Genomic DNA, 21,956 nt, shown 5'->3' on the forward strand with positions numbered 1-21,956 from the left:
TATAAACCTTTATTTTGACGCAATCCCAACAGTCAGTGCTCGTTTCTCAGGCCCAGCAGCAGCACTCAACCATCTATAGCTGCTCCGTGAACCCCACCAACAACTTTGAATTGGTTCTCACTATGTCCCACAGCAATTTGTCCTCCAAGAAACTGTCATGTTCCCTGTTGAGTCGGTTCTTCTTGCATGCAAATACTGCATGTTCGTGCACCCTGTGCTTGGAACACTTATGACAACAGTGCAGAGCTTTGAAGGCTCCATGCTTCTGCCAGATAGCAGACAGCGAGGGGGCGCACATGGGTTTTTGAAAACAGGTGTGAAAATTCTGGACTACGGATAAAATTATGGGATGGAGACAGTTGCACGGTGGGAATTTGAACCTTTGCTCTCGGGCACCCCTGTGCAACTCATTTTGGTCCCACCATGTATTGCCAAAACTTCACAAAAAACAAATGTGCTAGATGGTGGCGGGTTGCACACTGGGATACCTACCCGTGATGCACTGCACTGTGCCTCGATAAAAGCACTCCCAGTGAGTAGGTGCACCATCAACAGAAGACGCCAAGTATGTGTGCACACAAGCAATATACTAACTACAGCGGTTTTATGACCACGTAACTTGTGTTGACCAAAGTTTGTAGTGTAGATGTGATCTTCAGCTGTGCCTACAGGGTGTGATTCCCTGCTTGGGTAGACATACTCGCACTAACTCTAATTCAGCTAGCACGCTAAAAATAGTATTGTCGCTGGGGTAGCACATGCAGTGGCGAGGGCTAGCTACTCCAAATATGTACCCATAGGGTCTGGACAGGTTTGGACTTGAGGAAGCTAGTCCTTGCTGCTGCTTGCCACTGTCATTGCTATCAAGGCCACAATTCTATTTTCAGTGTGCTAGCTCAACCAGAGTTAGCACAAGCACATCTACTTGAGCTGGAAACACACCCCTAGCTCCACGTATAGATGTAGCCTTAGGGCTGGTCCACATTAAGCCCCCAGTTCGAACTAAGATACGCAACTTCTGCTACGTGAATAACGTAGCTGAAGTCGAAGTGTCTTAGTTCGAACTTAAAGGTACTTACCGCGCGTCCGCCCGCGGCAGGCAGGCTCCCCCGTCGACTCCGTGTACTCCTCTTGCGGAGCAGGATTACCGGCGTCGACGGCGAGCACTTCCGGGATCGATTTATCGCGTCTAGACAAGACGCGATAAATCAATCCCAGAAGATCGATTGCTTGCCGCCGAACCAGCAGGTAAGTATAGACGTACCCTTAGTTTGTGGCAAGCTGGTGCATAAATCTACCTTGCATTTCCCTGTCTCATGCTCAGTGCCTGTGGGAACCCTGCTGCTGAGCACTCTAAGTTCAATAGCGTGCTTTGAAATGGGAGTAGATTAAACTGTGCTAGGGAACTTTTACTGCGTGGCAGCAGGGTCTGCATAGACACTTAGTATGCAGCAGACTAACTGGGGGTAGATTAACACTCCAGTTTATCATGAATTAAGTGTTCAGGTAGACAAGCCCTTAGAATTTTAATCTGAAATGTTTTGGCAGAGCTATTATGCTGAATCAGTGCAGTTCCTAGCCACATCTGAAATGGCCTAACTTTATCTAGCACTACTAGCCCTGTATTTACAAAGCATTATTTTTACTACCAAATAACCCTTGAAGAGAAAAACAAGAAATATGATGAAGAATAAATTGAAAAGCTGAACCTGAAATAAAGATGACACTTACCCTCGGCTTCAGAAATGTCTGTGATTTTACACTTACTTTAGAAATATATAGATTTCGTACAGAAAAAAATAAAATACTCATTCAATTTAAAATAAGTTCTAAATGAATTTTGTTTTAAAAACAGTCATGGTGGCTAATAAAACTCACAAAATAGCGACACAGCTGACAATACTCATATTACATTTGCAATATTGTAAAACTTTAAATTGTTTTACTGCACTCTTAACTGACTTTTAAAAAACAGACAACATTTAACTTAGAATAATAATTCTGTTTACTTGAGATGCTCTGCATGAAAGTTAGAAACTGTGAATCAAATTTAAATAAAAAAAACCATGAAACATACCATATGCGAGAGCTTCACCATTTACAGTGTAACTTGTCGTTGTGCAAACATTCCGTTCAACTAGTGCTGAGTTCCTTTTCACTTGCTGTGAGGCAATGGAGCTCCAAAGGAGAAAGAACACAATACAGGCCCACAAAAAGAGAAAATCACAGAACTTCATTCTGGTCTCATTTACATAGGTGTAAATCAGCCCTAACTCTGTTGAAGTCAATACAGTTACACTGGTATAAAAGTAGTGTAAGTGGGACCAAAATCATGTTTGTAAGACATGACCTCTGTGAAGCAAAGGCTGATTGGTAGGATGAAATCTGTAAAATCAATGCAACATTATCCTACCTCCAAAAATGATAATGGAGTCCCAAATACAGCCTGCTCTTTCACATTAACAATATATTTTAAAATATATTCTATTTCCAAGCAGTGAAATTTATTTTAAAGTATTTCAACACTCAACACATGCTCTTGTTGGTCTGAAATCACGTAAGCCCCAGTTCAGGAAGATCCTTAAGCACATCCCTAACTTTAAACGCATGAGCAGTCCCATTGATCTTAACATGACTATTCATGCACTTTACTTTAGGCACATGTTTAAGAGCCTTGCTGTACCTAGGCCATAATGAAGAAAAGTTCTATGCGAGTTCAAGATCACATTATACCTTATTAGGAATAATGCCTTTTTATGTCTGCCCTATGACTGACCAAAAGTTTGGTTGCATCATTTATTATACGACCCATAAGTACATAGAACCTCTCTATAATGGTTTTAATAACATCAATCGTTTGAAACACACTTTTAATTTATATCCTATATCCACTGAATTTCTCTATCAGTGCAGATAAATACTCACTTTAGATAGTAGCTTTAAAATGTCCCTTTGTTTATTTTCCCCTAACATGGCTAACTGGTGAATATATAACTTTTTTTGCTTTGATGAGTAAGCATGAGCAAATAGAGGCATGTATATTTTACAAGAGCAGAGTGCGAGTCTATAAAAACAGCATGGTCCTGTCGTTTCACTGGGGACTTTTCATACCAATCTACTAGGTTAAAAACCAAAAACAACACATTTCAAAAATCATATTTCCTTGAAGAGTCAACGTAAACCTAACTTACTACTGGGTTGGTTCGTTTTAATTCACAAGTAAAAAGTTATACCATAAAACCCTACAGGAGCAGACTTCCAAAGAGTGCTTCTAAATTTAGATGTGCACATAATTCAGATGGTTAGATGCCCAATGACGCAGTTCACACACACACACACACACACACAGTGCACGCAAACATGGAGGCCCCATAGCCTCATGTGGTTATTTATGAATGATTTTAGAAAGAAATCAAAATTAAACTAAAAACAGCTCAGCAAGTGGAACCAAGCAGCAGTTTCCCCTCACCCTTCTTCAGCAGTAAGAGATAATTTAAGTCTTGTTGATGTCAATAAGGGGTTATAACAAAAGACATTAGTAGCAGAGATGATAAGAATGTTGCACGAATGTTCTCAGCATGGTTCATTGACAAGAGAGCTAAAAATTGTATTATTAAAAAAATCATTGGTTCAAAAATCCTGGCAAGGTAGCCATTCTAGGTTAAAACTTGTTTAATTTTGCCAGCGCTGCTTCATCTCGGAGCTCGCAGAGCCAGAGCTTTTCTGTTAAAAAGCAAAAGACATTTTACGCACAATTTTCCCTCTACTAGAAAGTGGTATATTGTGCCCTTCAGTGAACATAAAATTGATATTATCATCTCTTAGTTTATATCTCACTACTTAACCTTCAGATTAAAAGTTATTAGATTTGAATGACTAAAAAGACATCGTGTCACCTTCCAGTCAACGCTGGGAGATCGGAGAACTTGGGGGAAAAGGCCTGAGTGATAAAAACACTAAGTTACAATGTATGGAAAGTCTGCCTTTTATTCCCCCTGCTGAAAAAGACTCTACAATGAGATGGATCTTTCATGAGGTTATTGTAATCGTGAACTACCAGTGTAGTACAATGCAAAACCAGACACAATCCTGATGCCTTGTAAGTAGCTTAATCTATACTCTTAAATGGCTCTTTCAATGACAACAGCAGTTTAATAATTACACCCCATATCTTCCCAACAAAAGTGACTCAAAATGTGTTTTACCTTAAAGCCTAACAAACAAGTTTAGTCTAACCCAGTTGTGTCAATATGGAACAAAGACTTTTATCAAAGATCTACTTTAGTAGTTTTGTTCTAAAGAGATACGTCCACTTCATGATCAGTGGGACCATAAAATTTCTGATGCAATTTATAACCTCCTTTCATGTTTTTTAAAAGATGAAACCGTTAGTAAATTTGTTGCTAAATAATGTGACAGCATTCAATTCATTTGTACTCTGATATATACCGAATGACTTCTACTCTGCCGACATGCTCAGGGTCTAACCAATCGCCATATTGGGGGTTGGGAAGGAATTTTCCCCCAGATCAGATTGGCAGAGACTCTGGGTTTTTTTTGCCTTCCACTGCAGCATGGGGCACGGGTCACTTTCAGGTTTAAACTAACGTAAATGGTGAATTCTCTATCACTTGAAGTCTTTAAACCTTGATTTGAGGATTTCAGTAACTCGGCCAGAGGTTAGGGGTTTATTACAGTAGTGGAAAGGTGAGGTTCTGTGGGCTACCGTGCCGGAGGTCAGACTAGATGATCATGATGGTCCCTTCTGACCTGAAAGTCTATTGAGTACAATAATCTCTTGAAATTCCTAATTTACCAAATTAAAGCAGTCTGTGAATAATCTACATAATAACCACTTTACCAAACATTTTCCTCTTTCTTTTGATATGGAAGAGTTTGGTGAAACCATACATCCCTTATGACACTTGTTTTCCTCAGTGTGAGACTTAAATCTCAATACCGCCAAAGGGCCAAATTGTGATACCCTACCATTGTAGCACCTTGCTACATGAACAGTCCCATTGAAGTCACTTAGCCTACTTATAGAGTACAGAGCTACTCATTGTGTGTAAGCTATCAGTATTTGGCCCAAAATATCTTATGTGAATGTTTTGTATATGAATAGGGTTCTATTTGTCTGCCAATTTATCAGATGCATTTGTTCAAAGGTAAGTAAAGGTGTAAAAGTAGGAAATATGAATGGAAAATTAAACAACATTTTATCAAATTCTGCTCAATAAAAAACTGCTTACCTTATTTTTGTAGACACAGGTTAAACATACTATTTAGCTAAAAACTCTTCAGAAACTTAAGTGACACTTGAGAATTACAGTCCAGTCCAGTTCAAAGACAAAGTGATGAAAAGAAACTTTCTTACATAAAGTGCAATTCTCTATATAAACTTCCTTCTTGTTTCTCTATGTACCACTTGCATTTATATTGCTATTCTACTTTGACATAAAAGCAGTCACCTTGTAACCCTTTTTATCAAGTAATCTATGCACTACCTAAAAGTACACTACACTGCACCAGGCAAGCTATAGGTTTACATTATACAAACATTCCAATTCTGCCTGCTCAGCACTGGTTGTCAATAAATGCAAGCAATTGCAAAACAGCAATGTGTGGTTTTTTTCCTTAAGAGAACACTGATATGAGTCTGCCAGTTTTGCAAAATAAACTCTTTGCAATCTCTGCAGCTAATCTGTCAACAAATTACTATTAAAGTCATACCTCCTAAAAGTTCAAAAGGATTTTGGATTAGACAAAAGATACGGAGCTTTAGACTCTTGGGGCAGTACTTGGTATCAAACTGGAACCTTCTATGGATGTAGAGAGGTTTGCGTTTCTGCCATATGCAACAGAGCACTTCAGGTCTTGCTGTCATATGCTGGAATTCACCTTTATGTCCCGTCCTTTTCATTCCATTCATATTTTTTATCTTTCCATTAATAAACGAACAACACTTTAATGTACAGTAAAAAGTCACAACAAATGACACTGAATGTTATATGGTTCTTCAGAATCAATGGGTCATATTGCCTATTGGGGTAAATCTGAGCAACTCCATTGAAGTAACCGGAGCTGCACCCATGCACACTAAAACAAAAATCTGCAGTTACAAGTCTTTATTCATTACTTTTGGTAGGCAAGAGCTGTTCTATTACAGCTCCCTTGAGGCAGCGTGACTCTCAAAGGCCCCTCGGTCATTAGATGTTCTTGGTGAACTCTTCAGGTTGTGATTTGTGTGAGCAACTTGATATTGCCACAGTTCTCAGTTGCTCTGTCTAAGCCTCTCTGGCCTATTACAATGTTCTGTCTCACCTCTATTGTCTGTTTAGGCAACTGGGAGTTCCTCTGGGCTGCTCCAATGCTCTGCTTGAGTTGCCTATTTCAGCTCTCCTTGAGGAGTCTGATGCTCCAGGTTACCTTGATGCTCTACTTGATGTCTCACAGGCAGAAAACAGTCAACAAAACCAGTGTTTGAGAAAAGACCCAGTTCTGAAAGATGCTGAACATCTTCAACTCGCACTGAACGCAGGAGAAGCTGAGGAGGATCACTGCCTTTCTCAGGAGGCGCAAATACCTTGTGAGAATGTGTTCATTCTTACCACCCCTTCTGTCCATTCCTGGTGCTGATTCTTCTCATCCCCTACCATACAGCTCTCTAATTTTATCTTTCTTCATATCTCCCCAGCTGCCCTCTCCACAAAGGACCTTATTCTGCCACCTTTACTCTTTTGGACAGTATTTTACTCCACAAGTATTGCCACTCACGTTAATCGGGACTACTCATCTTGAGTAAGTGTTACAGAACTAGGCCCCAAATTTGCTACTCAAAGGATGATTTAACATGCTACAAGAAATATTAGCACTAAAGCCTATTTAGTTTCCCTCTACACTCTCTCCTGCAGTGGAATCAAACTAGTGACAAAGACAGTATAGTACTTGTACTAGACTCATCCCTGCCCTGATTGCAAGAGTACCCACAATCCACTTTATTCCTCCAAAATGATGAATACCAGCATTACTTGATGTTTTTCTATGCTATTATAAGATTTACAAAAGCAAATGGATTTGTAAATTTGTTCAAACTTCCTGAATCAACCATTATTTTTAAGAGAAAGGTTTGTTTCCATAATTCAAAACCTCACATGTTGTTGGTCCTTGAAAGTCACAAACTTAATAAAAGAATTCAATTTCTAAAATCCAAGTCACTGCTTTATCTAAAAGTACTGCATGGCAGCATCTCTCGCTTGCCCATTGCTCATCATGGGACTGCACAGTTAACCAGCTAACCAAAGAGGAGCCAAGCTCAATCTACTGTCTGCTTATTTTTCAGAAAACACAAATGCCAGGTGGCATAAAGAAACACTTAGACTGAAATGCTCTTAAGAAATAGCTGTTTTATTTAAATAACCATTCATTTGTATTGAAGCAGCGTTATCTAGCACGCATTCTGTCAAGTGACCTGAGAGCATATGTTGTATATGGAGAAACATCTAAACATTATGCTCTGTGTTGTATGTGTATCTGTAAATGCTTGCATTAGCAGTCTGAAAACATTTTTCTTTCCGGCATTTAAAACTATTTTCAAAACACAATGATTGATACATTATTACACTAGTTGTGACAGTCCTTTAGATATTGCACTCTTTTTTAAAGAGGTGTTATAAACGAAGCAAACAGCTCACTTTTTCAAAAGAAAACTCAATAGAAAAGAGACTGATCAAAACAAATTAACAGTAGAATTAAAACACAGAACAGGAAGGCCTTTGCAAACCTGGAGGAGAGCATGTTAATCAAAAGCTATTCTAGTACTGGCAAAAGAGATACAAGCAAGGGGTAAAAAGTAAGTACAAATGAGAATCCTACAAAGCCGCACCATAAAGAAATTCTCCCCAGTCAATTTCTATCTTTAACTCCCAGATCTGATGCCTGAAAGCATGATGGAGGAAGCACGTCCAGCTGTTCTGGGCATCATTTGGGAGTGGGTTGGAGGACCCCACAGAATTCTTTTTGGAATGCATCAGTCCCTCTCCTTAATTGCCCAGATGGGTGGCTGTTGAATGATACAGAACATTACATACAAGATTAAGATGTTTCCTCACTCAACAGCGATCCTTCTGGTTGATTACGGATAGGCGCTGACAAATGCTAAGGAGTGACAGCTTCAATGCAGATTAATATTTGGTGATAAGGAAGAAACATCCCAGTTCTGTATTTTTGGTCTACCAAATGCTATAGTTGGGTGATTTATTTTTTCACGTGTCACTAAACAAAGGGGGCGGGGGTGGGGGTGAAAACAGGACTGAAAAATTCCACAGTGTTCAAATCAAAGCAGTGTAATTAATTCATTTGGATATGAAGCCTTTTTAAGAGCAGACCTTGGTGTTGAATGTACTTCTAACGTATTTTACGGTTCTAATTCTCTTCTACTGTCCTACATTAATCAAAGCTGTAACCCCTGTTGTCTTTGCACTACGAATCAGAATGTGCCCCTGGCGAAGAATGAGGGAAAAGTCAACAGGAATTAAGTTTCAGTGCAACTGTTTACTCAACTATGGCCTGCAGTTATTGAAATTTTATCCGTGGTTTTGTGTGACTACTGCAGTAATGAATTCAGCATGGCTGTGACTTTCTCACTGATGGCATTCTCACTTCAAGTAAAAACCTGTAGAATGAAAATGATTGAAACAACCAAAGTCTATTGCATTTAGTATCATACATTTCTCTGAGCTGCTTAATTGTGGCAGCTTTCTGTCTTACACTGGCAAACTTGGCTACTTGTTACTTTTTAAGCCTTTGGTTTTGCCTTGTTTTCAACTGCAGGTTTTTCTTCACCACCACCACAACCTGCTGAAAAGATCACTGTGCATTTAAGAGAGACTTGCACAGCCACCAAAAGGTTTTAAGAATGTTTACTGCATTACAGCTAGTACGGTTTAGGCATAAACACATTCACACAACTGCTGTAGCACAGCCTTTGTTTCCAAAATGGGTTGATGATACATGCTAAGCAGTTTGTTGTAAGTCCTTCTCTAACCAGGGTTTCAAAATTGTATAAAGGGAGCAAAAAAAAAAAAAAAAGACAACATGTTATATGGCTAATCTACTAACAATAACACTGATGAACTCAATCGCGTCTGTCTAAAATGTAATAATTAAAGTACATAGGGGACATATTAATCCATAATTTTGCTCCTGATGATTCTGTAGTAAAAACAGGACTGATGGGATGATTTCATTTTATTTAATATTTTAGTTTCATTGCAGTAGGTACCTCGACAAACCGTTTAGCTAACAGAAAAGACTCTGTTGATAGAGGATGCTAGGTTATATTAAAATTTGTTGCAAAAACAAAAAACTCAGAATTAGTCACTCTTCCAACCAGTGACATATTTGGGAAACTAGTATATAGTGGTTCACCCAGTCACAGCCACCAAGCCCTACACATTTAGACAACAGAAACAGACTGATCTTTGGAACTTTCCAACGAGTGCATGGGAAAGGGCACTCATTGGAAAGAGAAGAAAAGTATAAATTTCCCTTTACATCATGATTGCTGTTATCTAAATATTACAGGGTATCTCTCATACATTTGTATGGAGGCCTCCTAAGCATTTGACTGGCAAATATCAAAAGTTTTAAGAGCTAACTACTTTTTTTCTTTCTTTAGGAAGTGAAGTTGTAAATATATTGTACAGTACCTGCTGTTGCTGAAGATGTGCTAAATCTGCAGCCCCAATTTCAACTGAAGGTGTCTCACCGTTGGATCTCACTTCCCGTAGACTGCACTCTAGTAAATGGTTGCCGCTGCTTGCTCCATTCTGAATAGCTGAACCGTTACTTTTTGTCTCAATCCCAGATTCTTGCATCATGACTCAAAAACCTGAAATAATTTAGGGGAGGAGGAAAAAAAAGCAGCTGTTAAAACAGTTGCTGTATATAAGGAGACATGCCCTGTTTTAAATCCTGCCAAAACTATAAACATGTGTCATTTCCCTTCATACAATTTATCTTTCATTAATGGTTCATGTTACCAGTTTATTTCTAAATATAGCATTATTTGCTCAATATTTACCCTTATAGAAAAAATATTTTTCAAATGAACACATAAAATCAGTAATTAGAATTTTCTAATTACATCTGGATGTTTTACTTCAAAACTGACAAGTCATTCTATGTAACATGTTATGGACAACATCAAAACCTTGATACATATGGACAGGAGCACTAGAAGTGGAGTGTTGAGTATTCAGATTTCCAATCACACCATCATTCTGTCAAATTAGCAACTTTTATTACTATGAAGTACATGGAGATATTTCAGGTATCTCCAAGGTGCTGAGCAACCTTTGAAATGTGTTTCATCAATTTTCACAGAAGCAAATTCTTTTCTTCCAGGATTCATTCAGCCACTCACAGGATTCCGGTCCCTTTGAGTAAATCTCCTAGTTAGTGTTATCCATCTGACTTAGTATATACCTTAGTGATACTTCTTTACAATTAGAGTTAGCTGAAGTATTTGCAACAATGTATCTGAACAATATTGGCCTTTACTTGTGAAGCTTTCATAGAAATCATGACCCTTTGTGAACACATTAACTATTTGTAGATATTTGTCAAGTAGCTTACATGAACAGAAATTTCAGTCCATAGGCTGTTCACAAACCATTCACTGACTGATCATTTGCAATACATTATCATGGTGTCTGGCTGATCATTTAAGTTAAAGATATAGGTTCTCCTCTTTAAATGGATGACAAACTTTTTTCTTTTCTTTTTTTTTTAATCTGGAGACTAATGAATAGCAAATAACGCTCTTCAATGATGAATTACTGGACAACTGATTGTTTATGCTAAAATTCTTGAAAGTTCTGGGATTCTTGAAAGTTTCCATGAATAAAGTCGCTGTGGTGAGAATGCTTGGGAACAATGTGACTCCAAAAATAATACTGAAGTGAAGTTGCCATATTTATTTATAAAACTATTCTCAATTCTCTTTTTGTGCCATTTGACTGGTTCTATTATAGGTATTTCAACCCGCTAGCCCCAATGCTAAAGGATTAAAATACCATTAGTTTTCTCTGTTTCCATTGACTCATCCTTCCTTCCTCCCTTACGGCTCCTCATTCCTCTTTGCCCAGAACCACTTGCCCATGGTGACACAAACGACTCACCAGAAAATAGGGACACAGAGTAAATGTTTCACAGCAGTGCTCAGCAGTACGGACCGTTAGTAGCTAGAGACAATATGTTGTTGATCATATATGCAAAAGAATTAGGAAAACGGGACGCTTTCCCAACAGAATTCCTTTCCCAACCGAGAGACTTTCCCCAAAGGCATCAGTAAGGAAAGCTTGCCTGTCTCCATCTGAATTTCAATAAGCAGTCCAGAAAAGCAGATCTTTTGTTTTCAACTGCTTTCCACTGGCAATAAAAGGCCCATATTTAAGGAGGAACCTGTTTAAATTCAATAACTCTTAACCAGTTCAGAAACAGGAAGAAAAATTCCCCCTCCCAGCACATGTGGGAAAACATCAATCAAAGGAGGAGAGAGAAAGCAATGCATTTCTAATGGAAAAGTACTAGGGAAAAATACTTTCCCCAGAAAATCCGCACAGGCATAATTTTGAGCCCTGAGACACCTACTGTACAATATTTGTTGGAGACTAAAAGGTTCTTTCCTTCCAGTGTCAACTCCCTTGGGTTAACTGCTCAGAGCAAGCAGCCCCTTTCACTAACATTTCAAGAGTAGCCCAACTGTCAAGCATTAAGTGACATGTAGCATCCAACTACGGTTATTGTTTAGCTCTGTGGGGTGTGCTACACTCCAGTCAAACAAACATATGCCACTCGCTAATTTGGTAAATTTGGATTCATAATGATGATCCATAAAGCTAATAACCAAGATGTCCTATCTGGGAAGCAACTGACTAATAAGGGCTTTGTCATATACATGCTACAACATTAGCATTAGTTTCTGATTCACAATCAAGGCTGGGGAAACCAAACATAAGAAAGACCCCCACTCCAGTCACTAAGGATCTATTCACCATACATGCTATGCACCTCTTTCACATTTATGGAAGGTGGTAGAACAGATTCAAATGTTCTGCTTACATTTAAATAAATTTCATCTGGTCTATGGAAACTTGTTTCAATTCACTCTGTGGGATCTTTGAATCATGCAAAGAGACAAAAGGACTACAAGGTTCATTATACTGTTTCTGTCAGTTCCCTTGTAAAACTTCACAGATCTAAATTAACAAAAACCTTTCTGTATGTAACTAGACAATGCATTTTGTTCTTAAAATTGATCCAGTTCTGATGTAGAATACATGTTGTCTTTTGCTCTTTACACAAGCTACATGAAGAAACCACACAGGCATGGTAATAGCCGTTTTTGCTAAACATATACAATGTGTCCGACCTTCGCCCTCTCTCTATATTTCTATCTATCTATAGATATAGATGTATCTCTTGCAGCTTTAGCAGGGTTCTGGTGACTTCTGAAACACAGATGACATCAGTGGGCTCGCAATATATTTAAAGGAATATTACTCAATTCCTACACACTACAGTAAAAAAAGGCACATCTCCTTTAATCCGAGGGGAATAAACTAAAACCCCTTAACCTTTCTCTCTTCATCTATACTTAGGGCCAGATTCTCAACTGGAATAAAGGAAGCCTTATGTCAATTTACATCACCTGATGATCTGGTCAAATATGAAGAGTTAGAATTTGATTAGCTGCTTAAACTCATCTCTTTGAAACACACAGTCCCTGGTGGAAAGATGGCAGCACCTTTGGCCTAGGACACAGGTGTCAATTGCTATGAAGTTTTTATGGCAGCCTGAAAAAGCTGTAAGCGTCCTAGGAAGGGTGTTCATTTCGGACAGCGCTGAAGAACTGACAGTATGTGCCTCCAGCTGATATCGCACCAGTTGAAACAAAAGTAAAAAAAGAAATTGTACCTGAACAGTAAAGAAAAGACATCATGTTCCCAAGCTCTTCAGATAGATAACGAACAAGTTATCTTGGAGCAGACACATCCGGAAACTATTAAGAACACTTGTGATGTCAAATCAGACGGCATGTTAGAAGAAAGCACTGCCCAAAGGTACCAAAAGCCTTGAGGAGACTGGCATCACTGAGGAGCAGATCAATAAATGCACAATCACAACTCCCCATGTGCACAAAACATCACTAGGTCTCAGGAAATAATTCATGAGCAAATTAGTCACAAAATTGTTTATTGCACCTCAGGTTAGAAAATCCTCCCGGAACAGAAAGAAATGTTGAAAATGTTGCAATTTTTCTCAATTTGTTTTCTCAAAAAAGAAGACTTGAGTTTTCTGTGAACATTTTTAATTGCAAATGTTTGTACGCTTATTTTACATTTCAAAATACAGTAGCATGCATGAGTTCTGGCTACAGGGAGGGATAGCTCAGTGGTTTGAGCATTGGCATCTGGGAGAAAAGTCTGTCTGGGGATTGGTCCTGCATTGAGCTGGGGGTTGGATTAGATGACCTGAGGTCCCTTCCAACCCTGATATTCTATGATTCTACGCCTACCTCCTACAGTCAGGAGAGAATTAGCAGAAGCCATTGTGGATAAGAATCCTCAACAAAGGAAAAAAGAAGATGATTGGACTAGTTTGGGCTTTACAAATTTAACAGAAAACATAAATCTGCATTCTCAGAACGCTTTTTTAAAAAAAAAAAAAAACGACCCTGTAACGAATGAAAAAAAAAAAGAAAAATTGTGAAAACCTCTGTGCAAATTATTTTTAAAAATTGCTCACTTGTGTCTACCAGCTCTAAATGTAACCCTGGCTGGACAACAGTACAAAAAAACCAAAAACAGACAGACATTGCCAAAACTCCTCCTCCAGATAAGATGTGTATAGGGGCAGAGAAGATAAAACACTTTGCTCCTTAGCTACAGTCAGCATGTGACTTGAGGTAAATAATCACAATACACTGCAATCATTAGGAGTCACAGCAGGGGAGCGCAGCCTATTTGAGCCCCTCCCACACAGTGGATATTATTGGTCTTTTTGAGCATGCCCAAATAAGTCAGCCTAATGTTCCCCGAGGGTGGGTGAGACAATCTTTTAAAGATGGGCATGGAAGAAGCATGACTTCTTGTTCCAGGCTCTTGAGAATGCCGATTGTTGCCAAGCCTATCATTCACATTGGAAGGCAGGAGCCCAAGCAAGATTTGAAGCATGAATTAGGATTATACGATGTGGGAGATGAGCTGTTGTTCCTTTATGTCCAGTATCACAAAAAGCAATAAATACAACCCTAATTAATCAAACGATAGCAAATGATAGCAAATAAGTTTGGTCGGGAGAGTGATGCTTTATGAGGACAAGCGATTTCGATCATTTCTCTGCACAAGGATACATTAAACACAGTTCTGTGCATAAAGTTGCATGGTATGCAAAATATTATTTTGTAAGTGAATACATTTAATGGTGTAGGTAGAAGTCTCACAGAAGTACAAAGCAAAATAGTGCTGGAACAGAGAACATGGTTTTATAGCACAGAATAGGCTGTCTGCTCACAGGTTTTATTTATTCAATTTTTTTCTTTTAATTTTGCACAATATTTCAGAGCGGAGCTTTTGAAAATTCCACTAGGTGCCTATCTACATCTTTTGGTGCCTAAACACCATAAAAAAAAAAATCTGGCCTTGGGTGCCCATTGTGCCTTTGAAATTCTCCCCCTGAATGCTTCCAGCATCAGTCTAGGCCATGTCTCCTGTACCCAACCTATGCATGTAAGAGCTTTTCGCAAAACTCATGATTTTATTTTGGTTATTGTTATTTGGAGGTTTTAACAAATATATAACTACTGTAGCAGTGCAAATCTACAACATTCAACGTTTCCCTCCCCTGGCAACAGCATTAGTGCAACAAATTTTATCATAAAGCCCGTCTTTTTCACACTTGTAAAGATTTTAAGCTAACAAAAAAGTTCAGTCTTTATTTCAGGGCAGTTAATTAAGGTTGACCAAGTCAGGCAGAAGTAAATTAACTTGGCTGATCAATTATTTATATGAAGCAGAATAAATGCCCTTAAAGAACTTGGCCCAGTCATGAAAGGATGTGTAAATTAAACTAAACACAGATTTATAAAATATATTTCTACTTCTGTGGAGACAACAGTTAATGGCAAAATCAGTTTTCGGTAAGTGATTAAATGGCAGGGTCTACTCCCAAATTCTCAAAACACCAGCAGGCATGCGATCCATTCAGACAGCCATTAAAATCCAACCAGTTTTAACCCTTCTGTTGCCAGTAAGGAATACATACAATTTTAAGAAGAGAAATAAAGCTCCAAACTCTTTTGGAAGCCTCTCCTGAATCATTCTGGAATAGGATAAACATTTTGAAATCATACATGAAAAAGCAGACACACGAACCAGCATGGGGCGGGGTTGTCCCTTGAAAAGAGAAATGCTCAAGAAAAGTTCTACATGAACAGCACTAGAAGGAGAAATCAAGGTACAACACAGCAGGGCAGTGGCAGCACAAGCCTCCACACATTGTGTCACATGCCCGCCTTGTTTAGAAACCGCCCCTACGATTGAGAAACACATTTCCTAGTGTGCCACCTATGAGATATCGGAGGGTAATTTTTGATCACTACTGACCCAGGGATGGATGGACACTAATGAGCTGGAGGTGAAAGACTTCCATTCCCATCACTACTCTCCAAAATCCATCCACTTCTCTATGAACATATTTCTAAATCAGAGTGCGGATACCTAGCAAATTTAAACTGTCACAGAATTTCCAACAGCTGATGAGCTGTCCCTAGACAGACAGCAAATGTGAAAAATCGGGATGGGGGTGGGAGGCAATAGGAGCCTATCTAAGAAAGGCCCAAAAATCAGGACTGTCCCTAGAAAATCGGGATATCTGGACACCCTAGCTGTCCCTAGATCTTTAAGCTGGCTAATGGCACAGAAACAATACATCATCCTGCCACCCATCAGTTGAGTAAAAGAATATGGATTCACTCGTGGAGACTGAGAATCCTGTGAAGAGTAAGTGTTTGATCTGGTGGTGGAAGCATTGCAGACATGCAGCTGTTCATTCACTAAAATACACCCCGTTACTAATTAAGTGTGGAGCAAACAGCTTCTGAGCAGGCTGCTTGATGGCTGCCAGCCATCTGAAATTTTGCTGGAGAGGAGAGTCCAAAATATTGAACACCGGGCCAGTGACTGCCTTTAGGAATGCCTTTGTGATTAAGAAAGCTGACGGTAAGTGCTGCCCCAATACACTGTATGACTTAACCAAAGCATATCATCATCAAACTACCCAGACGGCTGTTCAGTTTTCAAAAACATAAGTGTATGTTATTCTTGATGGCTACCTGCTGGGCTTTTAAAGTCTTTAGCAGCCACCCGGCATTGCATTTTTTTAAAAGTGGCATTCGAAGTAGAGATTAAAGATGGGAAAACTGGTGCAGCAAAATAAGAACCAACCCAAACCTTCGGCAGAAATTAAGCAAGCCAGAGAGAAACTGAAACCTTCATGAGGCTCAAAAGGGCCTTGTCATTAAAAATAAAGAAAACTGACAACCTTGCACTTGCTAGTTTCAGGTGGACCTGGAAGAATCACCTAAATATTGCCAAAAACTGATTTAGTAGTATTTCTGCCTCAACTGGAGCCAAGAAATGCTAGAAATCCTATGATGAAGTTTCAATTTCCATATCCCAGGAGTTTGATTACATTTGGGTATGTTTTGGATAAACCTACACCTTTGGAGGGTTGTTCACTGTTGCATATATGATACTACTGGCTGCTGAGTTTTGCAGGAAGAGGAAAAGAAGGGATTCAATTAAAAAAAGGATTACAAATGATCTTCGAGAATCAATAGAGCTGGTGAGAAATGCTATGAGGTTCCACCCTCCTAGAAAGGTGATGCTGAGTCATGTCTCTGAATAGTGGTTTCTTGCTATGGTGTATAACCCAACACTGAGGTAGAAGAAGAGCAAGCACACACTGGAAGTGTGAAAAGAGGAAACAAAGAAAGAGAGAGAGAGAGAGATGCAGGGGAAATCCTTTGATATTTCCTAAGCTAAAGGGGGAATTCACTGAATTAAAATGGATCCTTGAAATTTCAAAGGTTGAAAACCTTCAAATAAAGATGGACGAGAATGCTATATTCCAGGATTAAAACAAGAATGTACTGAGCTTGGTATAGGATCTTACACAACAGAGTAAGAATGTGTACTCGCTGGTATGCAAGCACCATCTTCCTATACCGAATTTTCATAATTATAACAGAAAGGCGTAAATTTTCTAATGCATGGCAGTTCAAAAAGTAATCAAGAGAATGTGCCTGAGGGCTATTTTAATGTATGCAAAGCTAGTGACCCACTGTAAAGGGGAGGTAGGCTTCAATGAATGCAAAGTAATGCACACATACTAAAGACCTGGTCTGATGAGGGACGGCTAAAATTAACACCCAATTAATTTCCGAATTGACAAACAAATGAAACCCATAAATCTACTTTCTCATTAATTTTCTTGTGGTATAATTTAAAGCAGTAATATGAGGGCAAAAACTGAGCATTATCCATCATAAATATCAAAAAAGATAGCACTGTAACACCATAAATTATGCATATTACCTGTTGTTAAAAATGATTAATGTATTATCAACTTTATCGTGCACTGTATATGTCTAGACAGATCTAAAATCTGAAAATTTCATTTAGTACTTGGGAATAAAGGGTCCAGAAGGAATGGAATTATCCACAGCACATTCTGAGGCTGGCCTGCTGACACAAAGACTGCTTCTCATGCTGTCATCTGGGAGTTCCAGGCTCTGAACTAGACTCATCCCAAACCTTGGGTCGGTGGAGGTTGAGCGTATCGTAGAGGTGATACTCTGACTCTCCCTGGGGACGGGAGACAAATCACGCTGCTTTGAGAGCATCCCTGCTAGCTGATCCGCAGAATGGCACTGGCATCTGTTTCACAAGGGGGCCGCTCACCTCCTCTACCCTCTTGGCTGAAGGGAAAGCACTGCTCCATGATGTAGAGAGATTGGGAGGAGAGAGAACAAATGAAGGGGAGGGAAAGTGAAGGGATAATTGCATTCCGCCTGGAAGGTAACACTTGGTGCTTTCTAGAAGTGCCGGAGCGCATCACCTTGGCCAACTGAATAAGGACACAGCTGTGATCCCTGTTGCCGCAGTCCCTCCCCAGGGATCAACCGTCACTCTTGTAAGAAGCTGAACTTTAACTAGCTTGATCTTACACTAGGCTCCCCAATCCATTTTCACCCAAGTCTCTTAAGTAGCTGCTTTACCAGCTCCTGCTTATCCACCCATGTCTTTTTATTTTCTTACTTATATACATTAACACAACACCTTTCTCGCTCTTTTTTGGCTAAATGACTACAACGGCTTACCATTTCCGAACAGCCTTTATGGCCACTGAGGAATGAGGTAATTTAGAACCAGTAAAGTCAAGGGGAGACAATGGCTAATCTTCTACATACACCGCAACTTCAGGAAAGTAGTGGTTAGAAGACAGAAGTGGTAGTCAGGACTCCAGGGTTCTACTCCCAGTTGTGCCAACTCTGACTCACTGTGTGTCCTTAAGCAAGCCATTTAACTTCTCTCTGTAAATGGTGATTTAAGTTACCCAGGGGTACGTCAGTTCTGCCAAGGGGGACATAGAAGAGAGTGTAGCAGAAAAAGCAACTACAGGACCTAGTGAGAAAGCAGGAAGAGGGCAACATTGTCTTACAGCTGAAGGGAAAGTAACTAACAAATGGGCATTAGCTCTGTAGCATTCACTAGTCCTCTGGAAGAACTAGTGCCCAAAGGTGTGCTGAACCACATCGGACAGATAGCTGAGAACATGAACCTCTGAGTACTAAACAAAATCTCGGCAAAGACTTCAATTTTGAGGGTGGGGGCCGGGGAAGGACGGATAGCTCAATGGTTTGAGCATTGGCCTGCTAAACCCAGGGTTGAGGGGGCCATTTAGGGATCTGGGGCAAAAATCTGTCAGGGACGGTACTTGGTCCTGCTGTGAAAGCAGGGGACTGGACTCAATGACCTTTCAAGGTCCCTTCCAGTTCTATGAGATAGGTATATCTCCATATTATATTATTATAGTTGCATGCACCCCACAAGTTCCACAGGTGCGAAGAGTAACAGCTTTGCAGGAGACTTGACCCGGACACTCTCTCTGCTGCAAACTGTACCAACTCCATCAACATGAAGGTTACTGGCCCATAACCCACTAAACCAGAGAGGTACAACTGCCTTGACAGCATAAGCCATAGACCACTCAAATATAGTCCACAAAAGAATCTGTCTGCATCCACCACTTCACTAGGAATTGGATAACCCATGGCTACCTCACCTTATCAATATCGGTTACAGAGAAATCAGCTTTTTCCCGGGGTAGGTATCTGCATCCTCACCGTTCCTTGCGTACCCATCCAGGAGCCATGCCCAGTCTAATCTCATATAATAAATACATATAATAGTATGTATTATATAATAATATACATACATATAATTAATAAATACAGCAACCATGCTCTTCCTGGTTTGGCAATTATTAATCTACATATTCAAAATGAAAGTCATGCCTTGATTATCTCGAACTATAAAGCAGAACCATGTCACACCAACTGGCAAATACTATGCCACCCATTTCACAACATGCATCCCAGTTTACTCCATCATGCCATATACTTGCTCTCACTGAGTGATCAAGTAAACTTACTGTTACCTGGTCTTCTATTCCCTACCTCCTTCTCTACTATTTTGTTACCATTCGCTAAAGCATGTTTGTGAGCTCCATGGAGAAGAGCTTATTTCCTTCCATTTTGGGAGACTTTTTTCAAACCTTCAGGCCTGACAGAAATCATCATAATACTACTAGATGGAAAGGGGCTTTTCATTTCTTTTTAAATGAATGGTACACTGCATAGCAATGGACTAGCGGCTGAGAACACTACTGTATTTCCAGCCAGGGTGCAATGAACTCTATTACCAGGACTTTGATCTGGGCATTACATGCTTTACAGAAATTCCCCTCCTTAAGGAAGCATACTCACAGTTTTAGTGCTGCCATGCTGAGAATGGTAGGGAACGATTCTAAATAGACCTATTTCCATCCCTACCTCCTGTTTCACATTCACGCATGGACATACAACACAAGCTACCTACCTGTTCTCCCCACCCCGATACACGCCAATAGACCAGTTGTATTCACACAATTGTGTGCTAAGGATGAACAGAGAGTGTAAGCTGCTCCAGTGAGTGCCAACTCAAGGGTTGAGATTAGTTCATATGCATTCAACTCCATCCTGGCAGCATCGGCTCCGATATGGACACACAGATCAATGGAATATTAAAGAGCATTAAATACAAGGCCTGCTTTGTGTTTAGCAAATGCATAGCAGGGCAGATTTACCTTGCCACCGAGGTGTGATGGGGCAATTCCAAACCTTGGAGAGACCAAGGGTTCACTGGGGTTTAATTATAAATCCCCTCTCTCATTAAGGCATTTTTAGCTTCCCTATCACTCTGCAGTACTTAAATTCACTTCAACAGTCAGATGCTGCTTTGTAACACCACTGCACAATATAGTTTCTAATTTCAACATTTTCACTTAGTTTAATATAGAGAGGGTTTGATTTATCATAGTAGCGCTGGTCAATTAATGACTGGCTTGTTAGGTTACACATTTCAAGTACCTTACACTTCACCTCAAAGCCATAATCGCTCTACCGGCCAAAACGAACAATATGTTTGGATCATTAGTGCGAGTTAGTGAATACAATCTATCAGAATTCTGTACAAGTTTTGTTGCTTGCTTTTCCGGGGGACAATTATTTAATTTTAGCCTTCACAAGCGCCCTATAAATATATATTAAATACATGTATTTTTTAATAGCTAGCCTCAAATACAAAGTAATAGACCCTTCTTCATATAAAAGAGCTATCATTTTTTTCTCAAGGTCACTTTGTACGCACAGTCCTAACAACTTACAGCAAATGCTCACAGGTCCTGTCTGGCATTAAAAACCAAAGCCATATTCAGAAACAATAACAAACAATAATTCTGAAAAACAAAGATGGCGTGAGCTTGTTTTTCTTGCTTGTTTGCAAAACAATGCAAAAAGCACAAACTACCTGCAAAAGCACAAATTATCTAATGAGGACTCTCAGAAAGTAAAGTGCTATTAAATAGCCAGCCTCCAGAATTAGCTGATGTAAATGCTGTTTCAGTTCTAAGCAGAAAGAGCAAAAGCAGTTCTATAATGTCATGCGCAAAAGAAGAAAGACAGGGCACAGTTTTTAATTTAGTATTTTCTCTTCATTCAGTTTGCCCTGCTTTCAAATCAGAGGATTTCTTCAGATGGCTTTAGAAATAAAAGTTAAACGTTCTTCCTTTTCAAACTTGATAGAGGGCAGATGCATCAATTAGAAACATATCTGATTAAAAAGGTAAGAAAAGAATATAACCCACTGTGGTACATAATTCAAACGCCGTACATTTTGGTGATTACCTTGTTCATAGCCCTATCCCTTTGTCCTAGACCTTCTAAGTCCTTGTTTGTTCCACACAGAATTTTCTAGCCATCGGATGCTCTATTACTGTGCTAGTCGTCTTGCAGGAGTGCTCTCTCCCTTCTGAAAAAAGCAAACAACTGGATAGATATCATTACACTAAGGAAATCTCTTAGAAAAACCAAACAACTTGCTAATCTTTCTAGCCCCTTCATCCAAGTTAAAGATAAGAAAAGCAAACCTAAGTCAGTTTCAACCACATTCCAGGGACAAGTTCCCCTTTTCTCCTTTATCAAAATCCCAGCATTTAAAGTTTTTTTTCCAGACCTTGCAGGATAAACTGCTGCTCACACCCGCAAACAAAGCAATATTTGTTTAATA

The 21,956-nt window shown here is 39.4% G+C and overlaps 1 protein-coding gene across 16 annotated transcripts in view; it reads right to left on the minus strand.

The window, feature by feature from the left end:
• The window catches only part of FOXP1 (forkhead box P1), a 518,592-nt gene that overhangs the window by 202,198 nt on the left and 294,438 nt on the right, over positions 1-21,956 (minus strand). For 15 of the 16 annotated variants that reach the window (XM_034777591.1, XM_034777590.1, XM_034777582.1 and 12 more), the window contains one exon: positions 9,711-9,892. In XM_034777591.1, the coding sequence (XP_034633482.1) occupies positions 9,711-9,881 (171 nt within the window). In that variant the 5' untranslated portion in view covers positions 9,882-9,892. Of the gene's footprint in view, positions 1-9,710; positions 9,893-21,574; positions 21,699-21,816; positions 21,915-21,956 lie in introns of those variants that run through there. The other variant, XM_034777577.1, reaches the window with a different exon arrangement.

The sequence above is a fragment of the Trachemys scripta genome, chromosome 7, assembly GCF_013100865.1.
Source record: "Trachemys scripta elegans isolate TJP31775 chromosome 7, CAS_Tse_1.0, whole genome shotgun sequence".
NCBI lineage: Eukaryota > Metazoa > Chordata > Testudines > Emydidae > Trachemys > Trachemys scripta.